Source organism: Heterodontus francisci, chromosome 14 (assembly GCF_036365525.1).
Source record: "Heterodontus francisci isolate sHetFra1 chromosome 14, sHetFra1.hap1, whole genome shotgun sequence".
Taxonomy (NCBI): Eukaryota; Metazoa; Chordata; class Chondrichthyes; order Heterodontiformes; family Heterodontidae; genus Heterodontus; species Heterodontus francisci.
Genome location: NC_090384.1, coordinates 40,352,713 through 40,363,246, shown reverse-complemented (window position 1 = coordinate 40,363,246; position 10,534 = coordinate 40,352,713). Strand labels below are relative to the sequence as shown.

At 45.1% G+C, this 10,534-nt stretch overlaps 1 protein-coding gene across 1 annotated transcript; it reads left to right on the top strand.

The window, feature by feature from the left end:
• Window positions 1-5,824: 5,824 nt before the first annotated feature.
• LOC137377282 (achaete-scute homolog 1-like) lies at window positions 5,825-6,433 on the top strand. The gene has a single exon (XM_068046828.1). It carries the CDS (start codon window positions 5,825-5,827, stop codon window positions 6,431-6,433), a length of 609 nt encoding a protein of 202 aa, XP_067902929.1.
• Window positions 6,434-10,534: the final 4,101 nt, after the last annotated feature.

Sequence of the window (10,534 nt, the reverse complement as noted above, 5' to 3'; positions counted from 1 at the left end):
GTATGCGACCGTCTTCCATCCTGCGGATGTGTCTGATCCATCGAAGGTACCTCTGTTTGATTTGCGTCAACACACTTGGAAGCTTTGCCTTTGAGAAGGCTGCCACATTTGTGATTTTGTCCTGCCAGGATATACCCATAATGTACCACAGACAGCAAAAATGGAAATTATTGAGTTTCTTTTCCTGGTCGTTGTAAGTTGCCTATGTTTCACAGCCATACAGCAAGGTGCTGAAAACACAGGCCTTATAAACTATCAGCTTTATCCTCAGGGTCATCTTGGGGTTATCCCATGTGCATTTCACGAGTTGCCCAAAGATGGTAGCTGCTTTCCCTATATGTGCATTGAGTTTGCATCAAGGGACAGATTGTCTGTCACTGTCGACCCAAGGTAGCAGAATCTGCAGCATCAATAATAGAGGAATCGGAACCACCAATAATAGTGGAATCACTACATGTATAATGGGAGGAGTCAATAGAATCAATAAACCAAGAATTAATGTCGCTTTCAATAGAGGAATCAACCTCCCTGATAATAGAGAGGAAACCATCTTTATTAAGTCATAGCCAGTCGAGTCAAGTCTGCTCTGGAGTTGGTGATTCACCCCGATCAGACCTGTACTGTACCCGGCAGGAAGATCTCTGTTAGTCTCGCGCTACTCAGGGATACGATCGCCTACGTACGGGACAGGAGGGTGGACACCTGCCTCATCAGCCTGGACCAGAAGGCTTTTGACAGGATATCGCACACCTACATGATGGACGTGCTTTCCAAAATGGGGTTTGGGGAGGGAATCTGCAATTGGATCCAACTGCTCTACACAAACATCAGTAGCGCAGTGTCAATCAACGGGTGGGAATCTGAAAGTTTCCCGATCAAATCTGGAGTCAGACAGGGCTGTCCTCTGTCCCCGGTCTTGTTTGTTTGCTGTATTGAACCCTTTGCTGAGTCTATTAGGAAGGATGCGAGCATAAGAGGGGTGACAATCCCAGGCAGCGGAGGCACTCAGGTCAAAACCTCCCTGTACATGGATGACGTCGCCGTTTTCTGCTCGGATCCGCTGTCCGTGCGCAGACTGATGAGCATCTGCGACCAGTTTGAACTGGCCTCGGGAGCCAAAGTTAACCACGGCAAGAGCGAGGCCATGTTCTTTGGGAACTGGGCTGACCGATCCTTTGTCCCCTTCACCGTCAGGTCAGATTACCTGAAGGTGCTGGGGATATGGTTCGGAAGTGCCGGGGCGTGCACCAAAACATGGGAGGAGCGAGTAGCCAAGGTACGACAAAAGTTGGGCATGTGGGGGCAGCGATCTCTCTCCATTGTGGGTAAGAACCTGGTCATCAGGTGCGAGGCGCTCACGTTGTTGCTCTACGTGGCGCAGGTCTGGCCCATACCCCACTCCTGCGCCGTGGCAGTCACCCGAGCCATTTTCCGCTTCGTCTGGGGATCTAAAATGGACCGGGTCCGGAGGGACACGATGTTCAAATCTCTGGACATGGGCGGGAAAAATGTACCCAACGTGGCCCTCATCCTGATGACCACCTTCGTGTGCGGCTGCATCAAGCTATGTGTAGATCCCCAGTACGCAAACTCCAAGTGTCACTACGTGCTGAGGTTCTATCTGTCCCCGGTGTTGCGAAGGATGGGCCTGGTCACATTGCCGCGGAACGCTCCATGCAGTTGGGACGTGCCGTACCACCTATCCTTCGTGGAGCAGTTTCTGCAGAAAAACACCTTTGACTACCGGTCCATCAGGCAGTGGTCTGCACGGAATGTCCTCAAGGCCCTACGGGAAAAGGAAACGGTGGATCCTGTCGGATGGTTCCCCGAGCAGACCGTCAAAGTCATTTGGCGGAATGCCTCATCACCAGAACTTTCAAACAAGCACCAAGACGTAGCTTGGCTGGTGGTGAGAAGGGCCCTCCCCGTCAGATCCTTCATGCACACCCGAAGTCTCGCCCCCTCCGCACAGTGCCCCCGCGTTGGCTGTGGTGGGGAAGAGACAGTCGCCCACCTCCTCCTGGAATGTGCCTTTGCAAAGCAGGTGTGGAAAGAGATGCAGTGGTTTTTGTCAAGGTTCATCCCAAGCAGCTCTGTAACACAGGAGTCTGTGCTCTACGGGCTGTTCCCAGGGACGCACACCGAGACAAACATCAACTGCTGCTGGAGGACTATCAATTCGGTGAAAGACGCCCTTTGGTCTGCCCGAAACTTGCTGGTCTTCCAGCGCAAAGAGTTGTCCACCACCGAATGTTGCAGACTGGCACATTCCAAGGTCCAGGACTACGTGCTGAGGGACGCACTAAAGCTTGGGGCAGCCGCAGCAAAGGCTCAATGGGGAAAGACCACAGTGTAAGGTTCCCCCACCAAGCTGGACTGAGGGGCTGGAACCATGGAAAACCCCTCGAACTGTATCGTTAATATTCTCAATTGCTGTAAATGTAAAACTGTAATTGACATGACAATTGTGAAACGGAAGGGTTGGGAAGAAACTCATGACATTATTGAAAGAAACTGATCTCTTTTGCAATGTTTGTATTTTGTCGTGCTGTTTGGAAACTGTTTGGCAATGTAATTTTTACAGATTTTTATGAATAAAGTATATTTTGGAAAAAAAACCCATCTTTATTAGTGATGTTCATTTCCTCTATTATTGCTGGTTCCGAGTCCGCTGTGGTTCTGATTGCTCCTAATAGAGTAATAAAACCCACCAATAATAGAGGAATTAGCATCACCGATATTGAGGAATCAGTATCATCAATAAAAGGGGAATCAAGATAACCAATTTGAGAAATCAATTTCACTAATCATAGAGGAGTCGGGACCACCAATAATAAAGGAACAAACTTCACCAATAATAGAGGAATCAGAAACAGCAATAATAGAATAAAAATGACCAATGAAAGAGGACTGAGAACCAACAATAATAGAGGTATCATCATCACCAAGAGAGGAATAAAATACCATTAATAGAGGAATCAGAAGCACCAATAAAAGAGAATAAACATCACCAATAATAGAGGTATCAACCTTAGCGGTAATAAATAAACTGACACCAAAAACAGTGAAGCAATCGAACAGCCAATGAATTTGCGTAATGGAGGAAATTATACTCCAACTTGCGTTTCACCTTAGCTTCACTAGGTGTCATTGTTCCCATCTGTAGCAGAGATATTTTTTATTAAAGTTATTCTTGTCAATCCTTCTCCCGCATTTAATGCATGGCCCATGATTTGGAAAGTTATTTTCTGGCGTGTGCGTACACTGGGAAACTTCTAGATTGCACTTTTGGATAATTAATTTTTAGGATAGTCCTTAAACAGATACGCGAAATATAAGTTACTAGTTTTGGAGAGATCTGTTGTGTTTTGTTAAATATGAACAAAGCACTTTTGTCTTATACCTGACAAATACCTTTGATAGGGTTGAACTTTAGTGGGACTGCAGTGTAAATATATCTTAAACCGGTTTATCATCTTCCTGGACTTTGTTTCATTTTACTCAATGGATTTTTTCTTTCAAACCCCGCAGTGCAAATAATGGTATCAAGGCTATAAATTTGTTACTTGTTGCTTTAGGCGGCATCATCAGCATAAAACAATAAATGAACAATAATTGTTCCCAGTCCAGGGCAGGACCCGTGTGTAATAAAATGAATCCAACCGACACCAACAGCTCCTGTCAACTCGTAAACTTGCACGAAATTTACAATAAAAATAGTGCTTTCTGTGCTTCCATAATCAAATGTGGCTTGTGCGGAACGCGATATTTTGCTGCTGGGAACTGTTGGAAAGTGTTGATATATTTTATAGTTCAATCTAAGAACTGCGTATGAGAGGGAGAGAGATCAAAGTGAAATGCTTGCTTTATTTAACGGGGCGTCACTGTTCCACCAGATCGTTCAGTCTAAAGCTTTCCATTTAGGCTGACTGTCTACTGCATGAATGGTACTGGCTGCCTATTCTCTCCCACTGCCACTTGTCGACACTACACTGAAAGTGTAAGTGTCTGGGTCTCCGCCGCCTGATATTTTCGGCAGTGGGACAAGTTGCATATTCTAAAGGCTTTTGTACTAAAAATCTGTAGCTACAAACTTGAAACAGAAATAATGCCATTTTGTATGGTCTAAGACCTGCATTACAGACACGGGGCCATAAATTGAGGGAATAGTTAAGCTTCAGAAATTAAGCTAGCGTTGAATGTTATTTTGCCATTTTGTGTCAGAAAGTGATCGATCGCCTTGCACGCTGCTGTCTTCGCAACCGTCTCGCTGAAAGGACAAACTGCTCGCATCCACATCGATTTCCTTTCTCCCTCTCTATGTCGTCGATATCGCTGTTTGTGCAAATGACTGTCTATAGCGCGCTTCCAAACCATCTTGCTGATATTTATTGACTTTATTTAGCGATGCTTTGTTTGTTTCAATGAAAAAGATTACTTTAGAAACTGCTCACTTTGAAATAAACTTTGTTTCCAGGTTAATTTCACTTCAACGAGCAGACCTGCTGCAGCTTTTTTACAGCCCCGCGGCCCCCATTCTTCAGTTGCACAACGCGTTGTCCGAATAAACAATTTAAAGTGTTAGAATAGGCTGTTCTCTTTCGCTTGGGTTAGTCGGCACTTGCAGAGGTTGCTATTTGTGTTGAGCAATGAAAGCAATACAAGGGGCGTTCCTACTTGAGTTCAAGAACACAAGCGCGCACAAAAAAGACCAGAATCGGTGTGTTTACACAAATGGATCTTCCACAAGCAAAAAAGTGGAACTTTATCAAACATTTCACTCTGGTGCTGTTTCTTCATTGAGGGGCGAAGTGCAGAACTGTGCGCGTGTAACGATCGCTCGTACAGCTGCTGTCTCCTTGTAGACGCTGGGTTTGCATTGCACTGTTAAGACGTTATGGCTGCCTGCATCTTTTACCCACCACCTTAGGTTCCTTCCTTTTAAAAGTGCAGACTTGATATGCACATGACTGTTCACAGTACTCCAAAAAAACCCGTGAGTTCAAATATGTAACTATGCTAAATAAGACCCAAAGAGAGGTTTAAAATCCTTAAAAGTCCTCTGTAACAGGTATACGCTGAAAAGCTACTTTAAAGCTGCAAACTTTGCAAACTAATATAATCTGAGCAGACAGCAATTGTCTGTTGCATTTTAAGGGATGGATTTTGTGAAGTTATTTCGGGGGGTGGGGGGAGGAATAGTTGGAAAAGGAGATAATAACCCGAAGTTTGTGTCTTGCACAATCCTTTAAGACCATCGTCTGAAAGTCGGGTTAAGTGCAATTAAATAAAAAATGTGATCATTTATACTTTTTTTAAAAAAAGAGCGGTGCTGTGTCAATATAGTTGCAGCTCAAAGCAACAAGGGGTTGCATTTTGAGCCGAGAGGTGGCCAATGGGGGAGCAGGCGGAGGTTTGCATTGGTATGCAAATGAGGGCAGCGCGTGCTCCCGGGCCCGGCCGGCCGCAGCTGAAAAGCTCCATTTGTTTATTTAGAGCGGGACGGCACGCGCCGGGCGCACGAATGGAGGGGGCGACGCGCGTGGAATGTCAATAGGAGGGAGAGAAGGGGGGGGAGGGGAAGTGGGCCGGGCCTCAGTCGGAGCGTGCATCTGGGGAGGGGAGGCGCGTGTTGAAAAGGGCGAGTGCCTGCAAAGTCTGCAGCAGATCGGCTCCCGGAGAGGTGCGGGTCAGGACCTGCTCCTTGCGGTAAAGCGCGTGCCCCACGCGAACGCCACGAGCGCTGCACACTGCCAGCTTTCTCGCTCTCTCTCTTCCCCCACCCCCCTCACACTATCTCTCTCTCTCCTTTCCCGCCCCGTCCATGGAGCGGACAGCGGCCGCGCAACTCATGCAATCCTCCTGTCAGTACATGTTGGGGAGCCGGCCGGTCCCGTACAGCGACGGCTCCCCGGCCTCCTCGCCGGACAGCAGCGGCAGCGCCGGCGGCGGAAAGGGCGGCAAGCCGCTCAAGCGGCCGAGGTCCAGCTCGCCCGAGCTGCTGCGCTGCAAGAGGCGCCTGAGCTTCACCGGCTTGGGCTACTCGCTCCCTCAGCAGCAGCCGGCGGCCGTTGCCAGGCGCAACGAGCGCGAGCGGAACCGGGTCAAGCTGGTCAACATGGGCTTCCAGACCCTGCGCCAGCACGTGCCCAACGGGGCGGCCAACAAGAAGATGAGCAAAGTGGAGACGTTGCGCTCGGCCGTCGAGTACATCCGAGCGCTGCAGCAGCTGCTGGACGAGCACGACGCCGTGTCAGCCGCCTTCCAGTGCGGGCTGCCCTCGCCTACACTGTCACCCGCCTACTCCACCGACCTCAACTCCATCCCCGCATCGCCGCTCTCCACCTACTCCTCGGATGAAGGAAGTTACGAGGCTCTGAGCCCGGAGGAGCAGGAACTTCTCGACTTCACCAGCTGGTTTGACAGATACTGAGGCAGGTAGGCGGGCTATCGATCGTCAACTTGGGCAGCATTAACTCGCTGCTATTTGATCTTTATGGACTTTAATAAGGGAGAGAGCGCTTTGGGCTTTATATATATATATACTTTAAAAAAGACTTGTGTGGAATCTGCTCAGAAATGTGTTGAACTCTGTTACTGACACACCTCTTGCCTTTCTATTCCAGATGTTTGAAGGGAAGCATACCAATACCTCTGCGTCATCACTTCTGTGTTACAAGGGGGGGTGGGGGGGAGGAGAAGGATGGCGCGTTTCTGTTTACTAAGAGCTTCGTTTCACTGCCAGCCTCCTGAGTGCTGAACATCGGGGACCACAAACTACTCAGGACACACTTGAAGATGCTTCCAAGAGAAAGCCACGAACAATTATAACTGAAGTGCAATTATGTAAATAGCCCTCCCAGTTAATCGAGCGCACCATCGAGAGCGGACTGACAGGGTACAGTCTTTGTGATGCTTGTCTGAAAGGGGTATCCAACATTTCTGTATCGCTAATATATCTGTTAAAGGGTGTGGTGTTAAAGGAAATGTCTCAGTGCCATCCGTCTGTCACATACTTGTGTATACCCTGTCGCCTTTTGGGGTCAGTTAATACAAAACTAACTTTATATTGGGTTTTAAAGTGGAGAAAAACTTGAGGCTTCCGTACTTTGAAAGAACTTTTTGATTCGAATTGATGTAAACATTTCTATTTTGTATCTATTCTTACTACGAGGATTATATGAAGACTTATTTTTGTATATAAATGCAAGCAGAATAAAAATGAGCTGTACAACAAAAGCAAGATCTTAACATGACTTACTGTATCACTGCCACGAGCACAGTGTCAAAGAGTGCAAAAACAAAACAATCCTTTGAAGTTTCATATTGTTAATTATGCTTATCTATGGTGTGCCTTGAATTTCATTTGTTGTAATCTAGGTCTGAGAAATTAACCTCCCCTTTCCCCAAACCCTTTCCGGTTTGATTGAAGGTTGTTTTGATGCATGGGGGACACCATGTATGTGCACTTGCTGTGGTTACCTTGTTTGTTTTTAACTGAACTTGTACATAAGCAATTTTTTTAAAAAGTATATTTTATGTGAAATAGTCTATAAATAAAGATTTTCTATTTATACATTATTTGATGTATTTCTTTGATATAAACTCCACTTCTCACTCATAATTAAAAACTGCACTAATGAATGAAGTATAGCTGACTGTCACTGCACCTTCTGTAATTTTCACATGGGTGGATTATGTAAAAGAAAGAAGACAGTTCACACACAGCATTTGATAGGTGGGAATAATGCCAAAGAGAACATGATTGAGGCAGAATAGACAAAAGATCACAGTCACAGGATGGTGATTCTGGCATAAAATTGGAAAATAGGGTGGAGTAGAACTATACATAGATAGGCTCATAGATTGATAGCTTTTGCCAAAAATTATACAAAAACAACCTTTTAATGTCTAATATATAGTTTGCATATAGGCCAGGTGATCAATACAATCATCACATTGCAGTTTCTGTAATTGTGCTGCTCACGTATTTGCAATCACGAGATAAGTACATCCACAGCAATGGCCTTGACATATGCAAATGTTACCTAATTTCAAGTTTGCTTCTTATGTATTCATTGAAAGCGCAATCAATTATGTTATATGCAAATTAGTCCATATGCATATTCACTATCCTATTGATGCAAAGTATGCATTTCGAACAAGGCCAAATCAACTGCTATGGGATACTGGGTCTAGTTCACACAAGTTTTACTTCCAAATTTCTTCCTGTTGTATTTTGAGTCGTACATTCAATAAACAGCAAAAATAAAACAGGTGTAGTTTTGAAGGTAGTGGCACATTAAACTGTTCAAATAGACTGCTTAAGTTTTTCTCGGTTGTTTTGGTGTCAGCTAAACTGTTAGTACCCTTGTACCTTGTAACACAAAACTGACACCTATTATCCTAACCCATATATTTATCGGGCCGTATATCTCTATCAGTACTGGCTGCAGTGTGGGGACATATTTAATACATTTGTATATGCAAGGAGAGTGTCAGAATGTCCAATTAAATGACTACGCACAGGTTGTTTCGGTAAATGAAGAGGTATGGTTTATGGAAAACAAACGGTCGGATTATGTATTTTGCGTTGGAGTTTATCAAAATGGAAAACCTTTCCGTTCAGTGCTAACTTCATTTTATGTTGTGAGACATCAGATAACAATATTTTGCTCTTCTGGTCTCTGTCTGAAGTTAATTTCACATTGGGCGTTAATCAGCAGTTGCCAACAAGTAATTCAATCATACATATTATTTCAGTCCAAGGGAGTGTGTAGATTGGTGAGAGAGTGATGGGGAGATAGATATATATCTCTGTGTAGTTATAGGATTTGCATGATATATTGATAATTAATTTGCTCTATCCTCCACTTACTTGTGCCATGATAAAACGGAATAAACAGAGCAATACAGAACTAAAATTAAACGTCTACACTGATCGCCTTAAGTGAGAATTCTGGGATGCGGAAGTTCATTGGACCACTAAAGACTGTATGTACCGTACTGAGTACACTACTACTGACAATAGGAGCAGCAATAATTCAACAACAACTTGTATTTACATAGAGTAGGAAGACGTCCCAAGACGCTTCGGGGGAGCGTTCCGGACCAAAAACAAATGAATAACGAAAATAACGAATGGAGACAATGATACCTTGTTTTATTTGGAACTCATCAGCCGTGCAGGAAAAAAAAAGGAAACGAGCTCAGCAATATTCCAAAGAAAGCTTAAATCAATAGATCACTCGCCCATATCTCTGTTTGTAATAGTTATGTCAATTAGACCCGGTAGTTCCTCTTCCAATTCACTCACAAAGTTGTGTTTACAACTCTTCTCATTCCACAAAGCGCTACAGACTATTGTCAACTTGTCTATTTCACTATTAAATAAATTGCACAGAGGCAGAATGATATGTTATCTATAGTATCAAAATGCTGGCAAACATACATACATTTGTATTATAGAAATAGGACTGCACTCGGAGTGGCAAATGGCTGATGTACACGAAGAAGAGGAATTAAGTGAGAACGCAATCCAAACTGCTGGTTACTGAAATTTCAGCATTGTTTCGAAAGTATTTTAGTGGCTCTAATAACTTGTACCTCCGGCACCCTTTTTCTTCGGACTAGGCCTGACCAAAAATGTCCCTGCCCCTCCAGAAGAAAAGGCTTTGGAGATGGCTATTGTCTGGAACAATTGCAAGACTCTTTTATCTCATTATTCATATTGTGTGGTATTACCATCATCATTATTATTGTAAATAAACATTGAGGCTCCGGACAGGAACACACACGCAAAATGCTGATTCCACTTTCACCTGTCGGGAAGTGTATGTATGGAGAAAGAGCCGCCACAGAAAAGCGCTCTAGGAGCCCTGGCTGGAGTCAATAGGGCAGCTGGAGGGCGGCCACGTGTCTACTGTCAATCACCGGGCTCCCGGCGAGCGCATTGGATAACGGCGCGCGTCCGTCCCCCTTCTGAAGAATGAGTTTAAAGCGGTGATTAATGAGGGCAATTACTCATCGGCTGCCCCCAGGACAAACGGCCCTGTGATTTCGCCCCATCGGCGTCCCATGGTGCGCTCCAAAGAATAGAACTCGTTCGCTATTTTGCTACCATGCACACACAATAATCTGGGCGCATTGTGAGCCGGCGGTCTTGCTGCGAAGTGGAAGCGTTTCTTCGGTTTGATGTTTACACGGTGTAATTTCCTGGGGTCAAACGCTGTGAACCTTCCTATCTACTCGAGCCCGATTCCCCCGGCCTCACTCTCCGATCAGCTCCTCGCGTGTCCCGTTGCAAAGAGCCAGTGTAAACCGCCATCAACTTTGAAACACGATTGTTGCATGCACACACAATCGCTGTATGACCATCAATCATTTCCAAATAATACAGCCTACCAAACTCATTGTGCAAACCTTGATTAGAGTAATTCTAATTGTTTACAATAGTGGACAAAGGTTTATTTCTGTAAAGGGGAAACCATGGGGTAGGAGGGAAACTGAAACAAACGTGTCCGACATCGCTCCC